The sequence below is a fragment of the Phragmites australis genome, chromosome 5 (assembly GCF_958298935.1).
Source record: "Phragmites australis chromosome 5, lpPhrAust1.1, whole genome shotgun sequence".
NCBI classification, from domain to species: domain Eukaryota; kingdom Viridiplantae; phylum Streptophyta; class Magnoliopsida; order Poales; family Poaceae; genus Phragmites; species Phragmites australis.
Window position 1 is genome coordinate 41,554,110 of NC_084925.1, and position 18,204 is coordinate 41,572,313.

The window sequence follows — 18,204 nt, forward strand, 5'->3', positions numbered from 1 at the left end:
AAACAAAGGCAATTCGTAAAAAAAAATCATCTAGACAATTTGAGTGCAATCAGTATGCAAGCATGCTGCATGGTAGGTTTCGATGTGCTCATCAGGGTTGTCTGCCTATCCCAGATTCTATTACTCCATCGTCTATTTGTCTTGCAATAGTTGTCATACTTTGTTGGTGTAACCTGCACCCAGTATGCCCATCATGGCATTGAGATTTTGCTCCAGGCAAACACTGCTCATTTAAACTGCAGGATAAAGATTCAAGTAGGTAGGATTGTGGGAGCTCAGGGATAAACAATGTCAAGCAGCAGGAACTTAAACAGTGCAAATATAGGAAATGGTAATTTTCCTCCAAAACCTCACATATACCCATATAATATGAACATGTCATCTAGGGAAGGTTGCATGTGCCGCATTTTCATGGCGGCTCTAATCAGTCCTACTTGTTAAGCTTTTTTATGCATCCGTTACCCAAGAACATTCAGATTGCATATTCAGATTGCATATTGCTCACTTCGCCAAAAAAAGATACGCAGTACATCATGTCAATCGATCTTTCTCTTGTGTGAATGTTAACCATGCCCAGTCATTGCATCATCAATTCATGATTATGTAAATATTAAGTCCAGAGACCTAATTCATTTGTCATGAACTTGTACAAAGGTTGAAATGCTACAAGAATCGAGCGTGGATTGGGGTTAACCGAAGGTGCTGAAAAAGCCTAAGCCGGACTGGAATGGAATGAACAAAGATAGCACGGGCAAGAATCGAGCGACCAAGCAAAGTAAGAATAGCTCACCGCTTTTAGGAGGAACCTCCTGAGCTGGAGTTTGGTGGCGCCGGAGATCTTCTGGGCGACGGCTGCGGTAAAGGGACCGGATCCTAGCAGCAGCTCAGGGGAGGAATTAGGAAGCGGCGGCGAAAGCAAGGGATCCCGGCTGCTTCGGCTGCTTCGGGCGGAGTCGAGTCCGGCGATGTGGGGCGGCGTGGAGACCTGACGGCGGCACGAAAGCTTCGGGCGGAGATAGTCCGGTGAACATGAGAAAGGAGGGGGAGGTCGCCGCCGTGAAGGGCGGGCGTCGGAACGATGAGGGGCGCAACGTCAACGCTCGATCGCGGCGGACGACGGGCAGCCACGGCAGCTAGCTTGGAGCGGTACGGCGTTGAGGTGGGATGGGAGCGTGGGGGAAAGGGGCGCGGAGTGGCGGCGGTGGACGGGCGACGAGGAGGTGCGACAGGCGTGGTGGAGAAGGGCGGCGCGTGATTTTCGGGCGGGATCTGCTGGACGCGCGACGGGCGTGGTGGGGAAGGGCGGAGCGTGATTGCCGGGCGGGAGCTGTTGGACGGGCGATGAGGAGCACGGGCGCGCGGAACTGATCGGACGGGCGAGGTGCGGGCGATCGTCCAACTGGGGCAGACGAAAGATGCATTGCAAACGTTTTAAGTAGTGTCTTCTTTGGTTTGTTATACCGTGATATAACTTTTGATAGTGTACAGCTTAATGTGTTCTGGCTCCCTTCCAACATCTGAATGTCAGGACTTATACCAGTTGATTCTTTCTGATCCTCAAAATAATCCATCTATGACACACATGCATGTAGAAGGCAATCAATCTCTACCACCTGACATGCAAATATGTAAAAATTCGTTGCATGATTTTTTTATAGAATGAATAAGTTAGGCACACATGTTATCATGGGAGCACTGATGCATGCTTAAACAACAAACAAAAACCACAAGACGAGCAAGACTACTCTTATTGGGATGAGCAGTACAAGAATCATAGAAAGAATTCCAAAACAGTCAGCAAAGCTAGAAAAAATATTGTACGAAATTCTAGAAACCCCTCGCTTTTTGCAAAGCAAAACCAAGCATCCAAAACGTTTCTTACTTTGGCTCAGAGTATTTTATTCGATTCTATGCACCACAGACTTTCCTGGCTGCATGTCTCACATGCATATGGCATACGAACAATTTCGTACCAAAAATTGCCGTACTAATGGCGAACTTTGTTGTAGCAAGCTCGATAATTTGGGTTTACAACCAAATAAGCCATTAGTACCACTAATACCCAATGTATTATTTGATTTATGCACACTGTATGTATGGTACGTAATAATAATTAAAGAAAACAACCAATGAATGGCATAGTAATTCAAGCAAACATCTAATGAATGGTTTGGCAGTTCATCTAATAAAAAATCTATCATTTAATTTACACAAGTAACCATCAAACCCACATATACATGCTCAACATCTGATTTCAAAATTCCAGACCTTATATTCAGCATACAAATAGGTGACCATATGCACATTTAGAATAGATTGAAAGTTTCAAAAAGATGTTAAAATACGTAGCACCACTTATGCATGGTCGCTACTGACAACGAATATGCAGTTTGACACCGTGATCTAATCAAAAACACTAACTAATATATTCTATTTATTCCTTGATTAACAAACACTCAAACAGCCGAACTAATGTTGAAACTCACCAAAACGTCGTCGAAGATCTGCTTCGTGCTTGTAGGACGTCAGCGTCGGATCCCGACGAACTTTGGCGATGGAGGAAAATAGGAAATTTTCTCGGCTTTGGCTTGTGCTCCCTGCCGTGCGGTGTGCGCCGCCACCGTGTGCCGTCAATCCATCGTGCGTCCGTCCGCGTATATATATATATGAGAATACAAACGTTTCCATCCATCCGTCTGTCGTTCTGCGCTCCCCCGCCAAAAATGGGCTGAGTAGCATGTAGACGTCCCAACCCGGCCCATTCTACCAGCCGCCGCTTCTCGCAAACACCAATGAACGTGCAGCCTCATTCGCCTCCGCCTTCCTCTCTCCCAAACCCGCACCCCCAGCACCCGACCGATTCCCCCATGGCATCCCACCTCGACGAGGGCCTCGTCGGCGAGCGCGGCAAGCGCAAGCGCCGGGAAGAAGATGCCGAGGAGGCCGCCACTGCTGGTGACTCAATGGACCTCGACGCCGACATGCCCCGGCCGTCGAAGCTCCGTGCCGTCCCTGTCTGACCCATCGAGGCAGCCGACCTACGACGGCATCATCACGGGGCGCGTGTCGGGCCGCCGCTGGAAGGAGCCCCGCACCCGGCGCGCCTCGGCCGTGGTGGCGTTGCAGAAGCCGATCCCGTTGGAGCAGCGCACCCGGGAGAAATCGCTGAAGCGCGCCTACCAGGCCCGCGTCCCGGAGCTCAAGCAACTCAATGTCGCCAAGTCCAAGAAGCGCAAGCAGCTCAAGTCGTCCTCGACGAGCTCCTCGGTGGCAAGAAGTCCGAGGCCAGCCGCCGCATGCAGGTGCCCGGACTCTAGAGCTGAATCTGACGGGCTGATTTTATCTTTGTATGCTTTACATTGTTCAGCAAGGATTTTGTACTGCTTTTGGTTAAGTATGCATTCTAAGTGTTCAATTGGATCATAATATTATGGCATATTAAATTATGAGAGTTGTGATGGGAGATTTTACTGATACATTGCTAAAGTTGGTGCACACTGAACGTCTCGGATTCCTGACCTTTGTACCCGGCTTCATGTGGTTTCTTGCTCTTGATCAATGTTAGATTACATGTTCCAGTTTGTGTGTTGCAAAGGCTGGTGAGTATCAGCCTGAATACAATCTAATTGATTGAATGTGGGCTGAACAAAAGGTTTGTGAGGAAAGTGAAAGGTTGCGACAGCAGGAGCGAGAGCAAATTGCAGAGAAGCATAAGCGTGACATGGTAAAGTTCTATGCAATGTTATATGACTGGTATTCGTATGCCATAATTACACACATTTTTAATTGATGTGTTTGCATTGTAAGTCATAATTATTTAATCCTTTTTCGTAGTGGTAATTATTTAATCTTTGGATGCTCTTGTTTAGATGCTTTGCGCTCGTATAGCTGCTAAGGCAGAAGAAAAGAGGTTGGAGCTGTAGTACATTCTGTGAACTCAGCATCATAAAAAGCTATCCAATTTCTTAAGGTAACTTTACTGCTTCGCATATTTCTTCATTTTTACTGAAATCCACAATTGGGATCCTTATTTTCTTCAGTTGAGTTTTGCATACTTGGTAACACTGAGAACCGGGAAGAGTCAGCTATGGCTTTATCAACGGATCCGGACACTTATGAGAGGAATCAGATGGTACCAACCCTTCTCATCTCACTGCTTTGTCGGTCTGTTGTACTGCGACAATCATTACATGCTTGATATTTATAGAACTATTCGTATTTAGTTTTTGGAGGTTTCTGAGGTGTTTATAAAGAATTGTTTGAGTTTGCAACCTACAGGCTTTTGTGGTGTTTATAAAGAATTGTTTGAGTTTACAACTCAGCTCTCCGTGTTGTTCCTTTGACTTTGGCATGGGGCTGCCATGTTTTGCTTTCATCTGTCCATTTAAGTCAAGTGACAGCCACCTGATGAAAATTTTGTCGAATACATCCAGGTCATTAGTACTGTCTGCACATGGTCTTCCAGCTTGCCATAGCCAAAAGTCCCTACCAGTGTTGGGCCGTTGGCCAATTCCCATATAGAGGAAAGCACCTCTTATTCAACTTTTTAACAATAACCAAAACCTGTAGAGTTCTGTTGCTGACATCCAATAAATTGGCATTGTGGTTAGAATTCACAACCCCAAATAAATGGCTACTTGACAAGTTGGCATCATGTTTTATGTTCAATGGTGACTGCTAACATCTGAGCCAAATAGAAATCTATGAACTGCGAAGTTGATTGGCACCCAAACGTTAATGTATAGTTTGTGCTCGTAGTTAGGTAAATTGACGTGCCTAATACAGAACAAAGCTCTGCTATCATGTTTAAATTTATTATCATGAGTCTCAACTATGAGTACATAATTTCACAGTACCTCACATATAATCTTACCATATGCTTGATGTTATCTTATACAATTTTTATTTCCATTGCAATGCACGGGCACTCAACAACAACAAAAATACAAGTGTAATGATACTTGTTTTAAATGGTTGTGAGGTAAGGAAATACTAAACAGATGACCAATCGCAAATACAATATCTTACAAAATGTAAACCAATGCTAGCTCTTTACTTCCTTGTGGGTTCAGAGGTCCTAATGCTTCAAGGACATAAAATTGGTGATGTTCAGTGACTATCCAAGGTTGATCGGCCAATGCCTTTTGACATTGAATTTGTTTCCATTTTGTAGTTTGTATTCCAAAAATTCAGTTATCTCTGAACATACTGCTTTATCAAGATTTGATGCAACTTCATCAAAAAATCAGTATGCAACCTCAAAAGGCATCAGACCAAACAAAGGCAATTCGTAAAAAAAAAATCATCTAGACAATTTGAGTGCAATCAGTATGCAAGCATGCTGCATGGTAGGTTTCGATGTGCTCATCAGGGTTGTCTGCCTATCCCAGATTCTATTACTCCATCGTCTATTTGTCTTGCAAGTGGAGACTATGATTGACATAGTTGAGCCAATTACGGTTAGAATTTTTGTACTTCAGTTGAGTTTTGCATACTTCAGTTGAGTTTTGCATACTCTCATAATTTCTTTGCATGCTTTACAGAGCTTCCTGGAGGGTTAGTGGTTAGGGAGTACATAGTTGGAGATGCAAGCTACCCTCTACTTCCCTGGCTCATGACCCCATACCGAGGACAGGGTCTCCCGACGGCCATAGCGGAATTCAACAAGCGGCACACGGCAGCGACGACGGTGGTGCAGAGCGCATTGGCGATTCTCAAGGGGAGGTGGCGTGTTATTCAGGGAGAGCTGTGGCGCATTGGCGATGCTACTATTTGGACTTTATAACAGTTTCAAATTTGTAAATATGTTTAATACTGAAATGAAGATTGCTTGACAGCTAGAGGGCAAGCAACTCGTGTATGTAGTAGTACCATGAATACTTTCTCTGTAGTCTGCAAGTGCTCTCTAACTGAACATTATATGCCCACTGACAATAGTTGTCATACTTTGTTGGTGTAACCTGCACCCATTATGCCCATCATGGCATTGAGATTTTGCTCCAGGCAAACACTGCTCATTTAAACTGCAGGATAAAGATTCAAGTAGGTAGGATTGTGGGAGCTCAGGGATAAACAATGTCAAGCAGCAGGAACTTAAACAGTGCAAATATTGTTAGGAAATGGTAATTTTCCTCCAAAACCTCACATACCCATATAATATGAACATGTCATCTAGGGAAGGTTGCATGTGCCGCATTTTCATGGCGGCTCTAATCAGTCCTACTTGTTAAGCTTTTTTATGCATTCGTTACCCAAGAACATTCAGATTGCATATTCAGATTGCATATTGCTCACTTCGCCAAAAAAAGATACTCAGTACATCATGTCAATCGATCTTTCTCTTGTGTGAATGTTAACCATGCCCAGTCATTGCATCATCAATTCATGATTATGTAAATATTAAGTCCAGAGACCTAATTCATTTGTCATGAACTTGTACAAAGGTTGAAATGCTACAAGATACAAATAAAGAATTTCTTAAGCAGCAAGACTATTTGGAACTTAATATATATGTTCATTGACACGAAGTTCCCATATGCTTTCTCAATAAAAAAGAATGACTAAAGATTTCAGCGTCTACCGTCACAACTTAAACTTTGCTACAAATCATCTTCCCCTGACCTCATCTTTGACAGTCTATACTACTTTATTGAGTACTGGTTCTGCACCATGTACAAGATCGACGCTTAAATAAAACATAGTCCTATTATGCTAAGACTCCAGTTCTGCAACATGACCATAGTTCATCTTCTTTGACTCATGGAGAGGGTGGCCCGCTGAGCTCATTATTGATCCTACACAATTATTTGCAAGTAATAATTAATATAGCACATCGACCAAATAACAATATAGCTGCAATCAAACTTCAATTACCTTCGTCGTAATTCATGTGCAACTGCGATATCCGGATCAAAGTAGACCCTACTAAAATCCGTAGTGTGCAGGCTACGGTCTAATTTATTGAAGACAGAATAACAGTGTATATTAGGTAAATTTATTATCGCGTTTTTGATAAGGAATAGAATAATGCATGCACTTACGGACTTACCATCGCGCTTTGCATTTAACATCGTGGCCACAACAATAGCACGGTCCTCTGCGATTTTCTCCCAGGTACTTAGATTACCAGTCACTAACTTGTCCCATACAACTAACTTCACAATATTATAGCTGCAAAAACAATTACGATTTCAGAATCTCACTATTTTAGAATACAAATGTAAGAACTTTGAATTAGATACCTGCTGTGCATTAGAACAATATTTCTCAATGGGATCTTTCGATTGTAGAAACTGTACTTGTGCCCCATAGAACTCACATACATAACCATGCCAATGACATCTAGCATTTGAACAGGAAAAAAATTAATAGGACTTTTGTTAAAAACAACATTTGAAAGACGTAAAAAGAAACTGAAGCACTTACCAACATACATATCATTATCCAGAGTGAACTGCCAAACTTTGTCAAAAGGCATAAACGGTGGAAATAATGGGATAAATTGCTCGTTCACATTTCTTATCTCATTAAGTGCTGTCACTGATGTGAAACGACACACAAAGTGACTATCTGCAAACATGTAGTCTTGATTTCTCATAACTGGTTCTGCTGACATTCGCCACACATAATATACCCGTCCCTCTACAAGTAATGGCTCAAAACGATCCACCTCGTCATCATATATGACAGCTGCCATTTTCTTACCCTAAAGAAGTAGATAGATTGTGACAATCTAACTTTGATTAAAATATTATTTATTGCAGCTGAAATTAAATGTGTGCATAAGTACTACCTTCTCATCCAGTAACACCATGCTGAGCCTCTTCCTGCCAACAGCGAACCTCTCCGCATGGAATTTGTGGTACACCCGGACACACATACTCCACGTGGTGTAAGGATGCACGTCCTCGAGCGTTGGGATCCGTGGCGCTTCAACTCTCTTACGCTTCAATGGCCTCATCCTAACCTGAAAGAACAAATGAGCATCACAAGTAAAGCAAATAATTCCCTTGTGTAACAGAAAATGCATAAGTAACAGCGAGTTCTATGGGGGCATAGTATAGTCTTTGATCTTTGTATTTGGTTTTTCAAGTTTCATCAGTGCAACACAGAACATGCATAAAGTGAGTTCATATCATGGAATCAAATAGGGACCAGCTTCATTCAATCCTACTCTAATTGCTCCCTCAGACCATTGAGTCATCCAGAGAGGATACACAGGCAATCCTACGCTAAAGTGGAACAAAATTATAAAGGAGCTAGATATAAGTTTCATTAACCTGAGCAACGCAAAGGACATCCAATTCTAGAACAATGGGATTGTTACACTTACACAACCTTGTTATACTGTAGACCACACAGAACAGTGGTTGCACAATAACAGACTCTATTTTGTGTTTCATTTTTCATTAGCCCTAGCCATAAGTTGATCATCATATGTTTTCATTTTTTTGCAATATAAATATGACTCTGCAGCATGTGAAATTGAGGTACCACATTCAAATAAAAATCTGGAACAAATTAATGTAGCTGCAAATGTGGCAACAGATAGATCAGTTCATAATATGGCAATTATGTAGTTTATAGGTGCAAAAACACTGTAACCACATTTATAACTTATGCATTGAAACTGTTTCTAATGTATTTGTAAAATAGTATAATAAGATTCTGTTTTAACCATTAACATCAGTAAACAGTGAAATGAAGAAATAACCAAAAACACATCCAGGTACCTAGCCAATCATTCAATTTGCACCTTCAAGTATTTTAGGTTGCACAGTACTGGTCTGTATTTTCCTTTTTTCCTTTTTTTTTGTGTTGACCATTGGCATAACTTGTTAGATGAGGAAGACTGCTCTGCAATACAGCTCTAAGGGCTTGTTAGATGAGGAAGACTGCTCTGCAGCTCTCACACTTGGTTCAAACTTGAATTTGAGAACTTGGTTCAAGTCCTGACCTCAGGTTGACAATGAAATTGACAGGAACAAAGGTTGGACTTTGGTGTGCTCAAGCAACAGTGCAATTTCAAGGGTGATAGTTAGGCGCGTCCTAACACAAGCACACCTCCATTTGAGATTGATAAAGTTTACCCAACCATGTCTTTAGTTAATCAACCAGAAATGCCCGGTGCGAGGAAACATATTTTGCTAATATGTTACTTGTTAATGTGTAAAGGATTGCACAACAGAAGTTAGCATGTATCTAATACGGGTACGAAGAAGAATCATTCTCAGTAAACCAAACAGGTAAAAGTGAATAGCCTCAAACCAAAGCTACACATAATTTCAGGTTAATATCAGAAAACTAAATACAGAAATATATCAAAATCAAGGTAGAACTAAAGAAATTGCTTTAGCATAGATTTGCTTTCGAAGGGGGAAAGAAGCGCCTTACCTCAGTGTCAACTCTTTCGTCGTTGTCGTCGTCACTTGGAGATGGAAAGGAACAAGCAGCGAAATTCTTATAGGGGGCACGGAGGAGCCCGAGGGCGGGGCTAGCGGTGTTTTCGGCGGTGCTGTTGGCGGGCTAACCTCCATGGGCCCACGATGGGGTGCCGGGCGGGGCGCGGAGAAGGCGGAGGGATAGGGAGCGCGGAGGAGTCGGAGGGGGGGGGGCTGGCGGTGTTTCCGGCAGGCTAACCTCCATGGGCCCATGAAGGGGCGCCAGGAGGGGGGCGCGAAGAAGACGGAGGGCGGGAGGGGGGAGCGCGGAGAAGCCGGGGGCGGAGGGCGGGAGGGGGGGAGCGCGGAGAAGCAGAGGGCATTGTGCAGGGCGATGAGGGCCCACGACGGGGCGTCGGGGGCGCGCAGAGAAGGCGGCCGGGGGCGGTGCTGGCGGCGGCGGGTTGAGCGGATGAGCGGGGATTGATAGCTTCTAGATGGTTTTGCCTCGTACTGGAGTTGGATTGCAAAGGGTTGGAGGTAGGAGATGAGTCCTGCGCCTGAAAGGAAAAGGCAACGTGAGATGTGCTTTGGTCCGGACCTCAGCCCAATAGAGAGAGCAAGGGCCTGCTGCCCAGGTGGAAAGGGGAATGGTCTCAGAAAGTCTGGAATCAGCCCAAATAATGCGTCTCAATCTGAAATTCTCTTTTTTTTTTGGCCTTTCTTTATCCTTTTATGTTTGCTGCCAATGACCGTTCTTGTTACAGGGAACGTATCAATGAACGATCTTGTTGTTACAGGGAATATCGCAGTAGCAGAGTGTTTACAGGGAATGCGAATCGGCTTCGAGAACACGTGACTCGAGGATACCATTGATGGAGCACGAAATGAGATGAAAACGAATTGAACCAAGTACATAAATTGTATCAAATGAACCAGGTACATGGAAAAAGATAACTATCATAAACTCCTCTAAAAAAGATAACTATCATAAATAAACTGTATCAAATGAACCAGGTACATGGTAAAAAATAAGAGGCAAGAGATTTCTGCGGACGATGCTCTCCCAGAGGACCTCTCTCGCACATGGAGATGGGTCATGTTAGATTACATGGGTATAAATTGTACAATCGTACGGACAGACAAATCAGCAAACAATTCTCTGTTTGCTGTTTCAGGGAGCCAACTGGTGCTCCAATAGATACTTCAAATCTTCAATGTTGAATTCTGCATGGCCATTATGGGAGGAATGAAGCACAATCAGGGTTCCCACTGGGAATCTGAACTCTGATTCCTAAGCTTTCATTAGTCTTGAGCAGGCAGTGGAGTATGTCCATCGACTGTCACCTAACAGTGGAGTATATATTATGAATTCCCTTTAAGTAAAATGAAATGGTTGGTGGGGAACAGGGTTCTGAAAACAAGAGACATCATAAGAATGAGGATTTCAAGAGTAACAGCAAATTCAATCAAGGTCATATAGGAGGCAAAGTATTTGACATTATATAAGCATCCAATTCTACATTGATTCTATTCTAAGCTAATGGATCATCAACTGAATGCTAACATTATACAATGTCTGGCATTTACCTTTTCCGCCAAGCCAGTATCAGAACTTGTCAAACATAAACTATCCTAAAGAAATTAATACATGGATAGATGGGTGCTTGTATGGAGTCCAACTTACGGGCGTGGGCCATATATCTTGACTTGTCGGATATGAGTGTCCCTCCTAGTCAAGTGATTAGACAAAACCGCAATTTGGAGCATAAATGTATGAATGAATGTTTCTCTGCAGAGACATGCCAAGAAAGATAGTTATGCAACGGTAGACAAAACAGCAATTTGGAGCATAAATGTATGAATGAATGTTTCTCTGCAGAGACATGCCAAGAAGATAGTTATGCAACGATCTGCATCACATCATCAAAAGGAAATCGTGATGTCAGACATTAGTTAACCTAAGCTCTACAGAGTACCAGAAAAGGAAACAATATCTCACCTATGCCGTAAGGACCTCTCTATAGACGATGTTCTTCGTGTATGTCCCACTTTGCTTTGAGCACTTCTTTTTTTTGTCATCAGCTGGGACGACGAGGATCCTGATGTTCGCTCTGGCGGTGGCTCTAGATAGCGCGACATATAATTGACCGTGAGAGAACACCGGCTCAGGCAGGTAAATGCCGACATTGGGGATGGTTTGCCCTTGTGCCTTGTTGACTGTCATGGCGAAGCTGAGCCTGATAGGAAACTGCTTCCTCTTAAACTGGAAAGGGAACATCTCATCATCAGAGGGGCACAGGGGGATCCGAGGCAGAAAAACCCTCTTTCCAGCATGCTGCCCCAACACAATCTCTGCATCTATTGCATTTCTCTGGAACCCCCGGACCACCAGCCTCGTACCATTGCAAAGTCCGTTCGCGGGGTCAATGTTCCTAAGTAATATGATAGGACAGTTCATCTTGAGCTTTAGAACGTGTGGAGGTAGCCCGTTTGGTGTCAGCGAGTTAAGAAACTCAGGGGGGTAGTAGTTATGGGGATCGTCTTCTGCACGATCAAAGCTATGATATACCACCTCCTCCCCTCGGAAGCGACCGATCATCTTCATATTAATTTGGTCCACACAATCGTTCCGTGTGGACAAGATGGCTCTCGAGGTGATGTAGTTTGGATCCGACATATTATCATCAAGCATTGGAAAAACGTTATCTATCAGTTTATCGAGGTTCGTGTCCTCCCCTGTATACGACACGCATATGTCGCTAGGAAGACGTACTTCGCCATCACCATTGGCCTCCTCAGTGCCACCACCGATGCGCAGTAGGTACTCCGCAAACCACGGGTCGCTATGTGCCCTCATGTTGCGTACAAGTTTTAGGTGACGCATGCAATTCCATAGGTACGACCTACGCAGCGACGCATCAATTATCTGAGCCCTTGATCCCTTGCGGACAACAGGGAGGACCTGCCTGAAATCTCCACCAAACACAACCGTCTTCCCACCGAACGGCACTTCTGGTCGGCTCATTATGTCACGCATGCTGTTGTCCAGCGCCTCCACCGCCTGTCTCTTAGTCATGGAGGCTTCGTCCCAAATAATGAGTGAAGTCGCCCGCAGAAGCTTGGCAATCCCACTCTGTTTTGTGAAGCTACAGAACGCACCATCGTCAACATTAAGTGGTATCTTGAAGCGTGAGTGCGCGGTTCTTCCTCCATGCATTATGGAAGCTGCAACACCGGACGTAGCTGTTGCCACGGCAATCTTCTCCTGCCCGCGTATCGTTGCAAGCAATGCCTTGTACAAAAAAGTCTTCCCTGTCCCTCCTGGTCCATCCACGAAAAACACGCTGCCCTCGTCACTGTCAATAGCAGATAGAATCTCATCGTAGGCGGCCCTCTGCTCGGCATTGAGGGAATCCGACAAAGTTGCGTGCTCATGGTCAATCTCGATCGTGGACTCCTCAAAGATCTCCCTAGGCACACCGTTTGCCGTGTCATGTGCCTCGTCGATCTCAGGGAGAGGGAACGACCGTATATCTTTACCCATTGATTGTAGCATGTTTCTAATATCTATTAAAACCATTTGTTGGACCGCGAGTGTGCATGGATTGATGCGACGATAGTCTTCCGACATTGCCTCCCGGTGCTTGTTCCAAAGTCCACGCACGTCGCTGGGCTCACAGAATACCAATATTGTTGCAAAGAGCCTTCGGAGAGATGGTGGCATTTGGAACAACTCGGCTTCCATAAGACACTCGTCCAATGTGTTGTCTGCCTCAATCAGGCCCCTTCTCTCTGCGGCTTCACGAAAGGTAGGTAGGATCTCACCGTCAACCATCCTTAGGTTAGCAAAGGAGGTGGCGCCAGTCACGTGGTTTAGGAGAACCCGTAGGTAGTAGCGTTCCCCCTCGGCTGGATGAGCTGACACGATTCTACCAACCTGTCCACCTTCTCGTCTCCTTCGTTGCCAGAAATTTTTATTTTTACCTTTCTGCCAAGTATACCACTCGGGAAAATCCCGATACAAGATATCCCGAGCATGCTCATGTACTCTGTTCGCCTCGAAATACTCTGTTAGCATTGACTTCTCAGCATCTTCCCGATTGAGCACTTCTTGGATATCTTGGCCCTCTTGAAACGAAACCATGTGCATATTCGGGAGATGAAGTTGTAGTTGCATCACAGGTGGTGAGTTCTTGCTCAGGTCAAAGCCGTATATCCTCCACAAGGCTTCCGGAGGGGTCACCCATCTCGCGTCCCTATACTGCCTGATCTCATCGATGTTGCCATTGCTGTCAGCCTCGTTCACAGTCACAGACGCTCGGTCGTGGCCCTTGTATATGTACTTGAATAGGTATTTAACCGCTTTTATACTCGAGCATACCTCAACATTGATGTGGCAGTTGAACAGTCGTAGTAGGTAAGGGTTGTATGGGACGACCCACCTATTGTCTAGCTCGTGTTTTCGAACCATTGCATGCCGGCCATCATCACGTCTCCTATACACCGGGTAGGAGTCTTTGCCTTGTAAGGTAGTCACGTTGAAAGGTCGCGGATAATGATTCTTGCATGTGGGACGGTCCTTCGTGCATGGGCAATCGCGGTTCAGCACACCGCAAGGGCCATGCATCATATGCTTGACGACCATCTTGTATAGCTCTGGGTACTTATGCTTGTCCGGGAGCTCGGCAGAGATGATACAATCATACTGCTCCGGACATGTGAGCTTGTACCGCCCCTGCATGATGAGCAGGAAGTGGGCATGCGGTAGACCCCTCTTCTGGAACTCTACCACATAGACATAGGCCTTCACCTTGCCAAGCATGTGCTTATCAAGCAACTGCTTTTTTAGTTCCTCTAGCTTCGCCCTGAAAACACGCACGACGAGATCCGGACGATCCTGGGGTATCTGCCCAGGGTAGAGCACGCGTGTGATCTCATCCCAATTTGGGTTGCATGTCATTGTGAGGAAGATGTCCGGCTTCCCATATTTTTGCACTAAAGCCATAGCATCCAGGTACCGACGCCTCTTATCCCGAGGTCCACCGATAAATGATGTAGCCAGCACGGTCCGTTTTCCAACCGCGTCAGCTCTACCCTCCCCGGCATGCACGCTGTCCACCAAGCCTTGGTACAAGTCCGCCCTTAACTCCTTCTGATGAGCCCATATGTAGTCCAGCCGCGAGCTTTCGATCTTGATGTATGTGTCGACCGCGAACTGCTGAAAAAGACGCTTGCCAAACAGTATTGGGTTGAATATCCCTGGCCGTATCTGGAATTTGTAGCAGTAGTAATCCCGCACAGACACGCATAGCATGCCATTAGAATCTGCATAGAGCATATGACGTTCAAAGTTAGTGCCGAAACTAAGCGAATACAATGACAACAATTGACATTGCAAACATCATTTAAACAAAACACTAACTTGGGTCCCCCTGACGAGCCTGACGAGCTGCCCTCACCGCATCCATGGACACACCAACCTTTGGGATATCGGGATGCCAACCGAGTTCACCTCTAGGGAAAAAGAGAGGGTATGACAGAGCATCATAGCATCCATGATACGACCGGATGCCATATATTTGCTTATTCTTCCCCTGTAGGATAACGCTATTCTCGAAGTTCCTTCGCCGTTCGCTTCCCTCGACCCACACAGCGGCCACCTCTGAAGTCGCCGGGACGTTATATGTTCTCTGGTCCAACCTATAGTCAAGGTTCAGTGTCACACGGTAGTCCTCGAGGTCCTCAACCTGTCCCATACTCCTGAGGTGTTCAGAGTATGGGTTGCCACGAAGTATGCCAACCAGCATTGCAATGACTTTCTTGTCTTGCTGATACTGCTCTCGGCGGCAGTGGTGATACCGGTGCTCTAAACTGGGATCGTCATCATAGAAGTAAAGTTCCAGATGCTTGGGTTCCGAACCATCTCTACCAAACGACCGTATGTTGTGGTACATTTGGCCGTGGGCACGAAACGTATAAATACCACTTTTTTTCATGTCAGTTGTCTTACTGTCAAGGTGACAGTAAAGTGAGGTGAATGAGAAATGACCATTGAAAAATCTTATATTGTCACGGAAGTGCCTAGCATCAGTATCTGCACTCGACCAGAGCCTCATGAGCTCGGGTGGCGTATCTGGAGTGGACAATCCAATCTTTCCATTCCTGCAGCAGAACCCATTCGTCTCATGCTCAAACTTATTCGCACCGCAATATTTGCAGTTTTCAACAGGCTTCAGCATGTGAGTGGTTGAGGGTATGTTGCTATACACATGGTCATACGGATCGGGTACGCTGGAGATAGTGGCAGAGGCATCGTCAGCTTCATCGAATTCGACATCCTCGTCGGTGTCCCCGTCTGAAGTGATTTTTAGCATGCATGTGGAGTTAGATAAGGCTCCACAATATATTGATAGGAGAGGAAACAATGGCGAAAGTACCTTGACCAGCGAACATGTAGCCCTTATCCTCTTCGGAGTCCTCTTCGAATACGATGTCGTCATCATCACCTATCGAAATATCAAGAAAATTACCGTTATCGATAATTGGTGTCTGTGTTGGAGACGCTGCGGCGTTGGCAGTTTGAGGGGTTGGAGAGGTATTTTCTGTCAATACAACATGAGTATTGTACATCAGGATCTATATTTTGTATTGGAATCTGGGGAAAGCTGAATACAGGTACGAACATTACCGTTGTTAATGACGATTGATTGTGTTGTTGGCTCTATACCATTGGTGGATTGTGAAATTAAGGTTGGATTTTCTTCCTCCGAGGCAGAAGCTTTCTTGTCCCGTCTAATTGTAAAGCTTTCATTACGACAGGCTAGCAATGCTTGCCTTTCTCCGGGTGTTACACGTTGTCTACGTGATATTTGACTGGCATTCATCTCCCGGATCTCCACATCTGGCATCTGCTCCGAACCAGACTGGATGTACACAGGGGAGCCTTTGACTAAAGGAATGGTCCGATCACCAGTGATTACAGATCCAACCGACGGGATATACGTAGGGTTCTCCATTGCGATGGAATCTTGACTTGGAGTGTTACGTCGCAACTGACGGAGAGTGTTTCCTCGATCATACTTTGCCTGCTTCTGCTCAGGTGTCATATTTGCACAACGCACCCTCTGACGTGCGCGCCTTTCTTTAATTTCCTCCTCACTTAGGGAGTTACGTCGCAATGCGTATTGCACATTTTGATGATCACGTCTCTCCTGCCTCTGCTCGGGTGTCATACTCGCATGTCGCGCCCTCTCTCTCACACGCTTTGCTTCGATTTGCTCACTTGTTAACTTTCGCCTACGTGGATTCTCAACAGGGGAAGTAGGGGTAGCAGAATCACCATTGGTTATGGATTCAATTAAATCAAGGGGACATCGTGATTGCCTTCGTTCATCTGACATGCTAGTATGATGCGCTGCATCGCGAGGACGCTTCTTTCCTAAATATGGATTCACATGACATCATTAGAAATGTAATAACTTGAAAGCTGACATGTGTCGTATTAGGTGAGAGCGAGGCATATCTGTTAAGTGTGTGTGTCACATTTGTATCATGGATTGGGTTTGAGATGAAGTCACGGTAGCTCATCATTTTTACTACATCTAGTGCTTATTAAGTAATGGTTAACATAATGTCGACAACCGAGGCTCTATAAGATGTATAGAAGACATAAATAACCTTTTTAATAGATTGCATAGATATCCTTATCGAACTCTTTGATCTTTGAGAAATTGTGTTATCACACTACCTATGACCAATAATGATAACTCAATAATTGTTAAATGTACCTGGAATAGGGCAGTTTGGGGTTTGAGTTAAGTCAATGATGCTTCCTTGTCCAAGAATCTCTCCAGATTGTGGTGTGCAGTCACCTGCATGTGTTTCACTTTTATCCATCAGTTAAATCCTAAAACAAATTCTAAAGGATCAAACATATATCATATTGATTAGGGAAGTCATAGTAAAAGAAATATATCCTATCTACTCATATGACACTTGACAAAATAATGTCAGCTGATAACTATTCACAGTACCTGGCAATTGAATACAGAAATTTGTTGCCTGAGTACTGGTCATGACGCTCTCTTGTCCCTGATTTGGCACATGGACTTTTTGCCTCTCGTACGTATCACTTCTGTGCAACCAATCAGAACTTTCAGCTGGGCCCATGTTTTCCTTGTTGGGTGCGCATTGTAGTCCAACATTGACACGGGCGGCTTCAGCTTTCTTCCTGTGATACGCTTCACGACGCTTTTTTAGTAGTTCATCTTTTTCTTCGACAGACATTTGAGCATACCGGTCCCTTGCCATTTGCCTCTTACGTTCTCTAGGATCTATATTGTTTAGATCATCTGAAAAAGTACAATAGTATTTAATTGTGGAGGATCAAACAAGACCTTTAGACATAAGTTGATTTGAATTACTTGTGCTGGTGGCGTTGGATATGTCTCTGAATGGAGTGCGATCATCAATTTGTTTCGAAGATGCCATCTGCGAGGAAGACAATCAATGATAGGTCCAAACCACAAAGGCAGTGAACACTTCAAACTACAATGGACTTATTGGCAATAAAAATGGAGTGAAATGTCACACGTGTTTTTTTTGTGGTTGCTGTGATATCCTCTTCTTCTAAACTGTGAGCCTTTTCCTATTGTCGGGTCTGCAGTTCGAGAGTATAAGAGATCAACATCAGCATGCATTTTCAGACAAAAATTTATCAAACTGAGCAAAGTTGACATACAATAGCTCTGATCAAAGTTTTTGGAGCTTTCTGAGGTGTTTATAAAGAATTGTTTGAGTTTGCAACCTACAGGCTTTGATA

The 18,204-nt window shown here is 44.5% G+C and overlaps 3 protein-coding genes and 1 pseudogene across 6 annotated transcripts; 1 reads left to right on the top strand and 3 right to left on the bottom strand.

Annotated features, from left to right (window-relative positions):
- The first annotated feature begins 2,707 nt into the window (after nt 1-2,707).
- Nucleotides 2,708-5,514, top strand: LOC133917703 (uncharacterized; annotated as a pseudogene).
- Nucleotides 5,515-6,435: 921 nt separating this feature from the next.
- Nucleotides 6,436-9,684, bottom strand: LOC133919747 (replication protein A 70 kDa DNA-binding subunit B-like). Of its 4 annotated transcripts, none has more exons than XM_062364242.1 (6): nt 9,394-9,684; nt 7,793-7,966; nt 7,426-7,705; nt 7,242-7,341; nt 6,874-7,170; nt 6,436-6,794 (listed from the first exon to the last, which is right to left on the bottom strand). In XM_062364242.1, exons 2-6 carry the CDS (start codon nt 7,958-7,960, stop codon nt 6,758-6,760), a joined length of 882 nt encoding a protein of 293 aa, XP_062220226.1. In that variant the 5' UTR covers nt 7,961-7,966; nt 9,394-9,684; the 3' UTR covers nt 6,436-6,757. The 4 variants fall into 4 exon arrangements, with proteins under 4 accessions (XP_062220226.1, XP_062220227.1, XP_062220228.1 ...); XM_062364243.1 differs by lacking the exon at nt 9,394-9,684 and having other exon boundaries at nt 6,874-6,952; nt 7,049-7,170; nt 7,793-8,070; XM_062364244.1 differs by lacking the exon at nt 9,394-9,684 and having other exon boundaries at nt 7,049-7,170; nt 7,793-8,070.
- A 618-nt stretch (nt 9,685-10,302) lies between these two features.
- Nucleotides 10,303-15,622, bottom strand: LOC133918083 (uncharacterized). Its single transcript, XM_062361842.1, has 3 exons — nt 15,033-15,622; nt 11,383-14,746; nt 10,303-11,172 (listed from the first exon to the last, which is right to left on the bottom strand). Exons 1-2 carry the CDS (start codon nt 15,620-15,622, stop codon nt 11,383-11,385), a joined length of 3,954 nt encoding a protein of 1,317 aa, XP_062217826.1. The 3' UTR covers nt 10,303-11,172.
- Nucleotides 15,530-16,694, bottom strand: LOC133917704 (uncharacterized). The gene is made up of 2 exons (XM_062361569.1): nt 16,072-16,694; nt 15,530-15,985 (listed from the first exon to the last, which is right to left on the bottom strand). The coding sequence occupies exons 1-2, from the start codon at nt 16,613-16,615 to the stop codon at nt 15,768-15,770; spliced, it is 762 nt and encodes a 253-aa protein (XP_062217553.1). The 5' UTR covers nt 16,616-16,694; the 3' UTR covers nt 15,530-15,767.
- Nucleotides 16,695-18,204: the final 1,510 nt, after the last annotated feature.

Excerpts from the sequence above, each read along its gene's own strand:
- LOC133919747 (XM_062364241.1), bottom strand. The coding sequence starts at position 8,029 with ATGCATTTTCTGTTACACAAGGGAATTATTTGCTTTACTTGTGATGCT. Across the intron at positions 7,706-7,792 it reads TGGTGTTACTGGATGAGAAG|GGTAAGAAAATGGCAGCTGT; the intron begins GTAGTACTTATG and ends CTACTTCTTTAG. Across the intron at positions 7,342-7,425 it reads GGATAATGATATGTATGTTG|ATGTCATTGGCATGGTTATG; the intron begins GTAAGTGCTTCA and ends TTCAAATGCTAG.
- LOC133918083 (XM_062361842.1), bottom strand. The coding sequence starts at position 15,622 with ATGCTGAAGCCTGTTGAAAACTGCAAATATTGCGGTGCGAATAAGTTT. Across the intron at positions 14,747-15,032 it reads ACTTCAGAGGTGGCCGCTGT|TTTCGGCACTAACTTTGAAC; the intron begins GTGGGTCGAGGG and ends GTATTCGCTTAG.
- LOC133917704 (XM_062361569.1), bottom strand. The coding sequence starts at position 16,615 with ATGACACCCGAGCAGAGGCAGGAGAGACGTGATCATCAAAATGTGCAA. Across the intron at positions 15,986-16,071 it reads ATCAATCGTCATTAACAACG|AAAATACCTCTCCAACCCCT; the intron begins GTAATGTTCGTA and ends TTGTATTGACAG.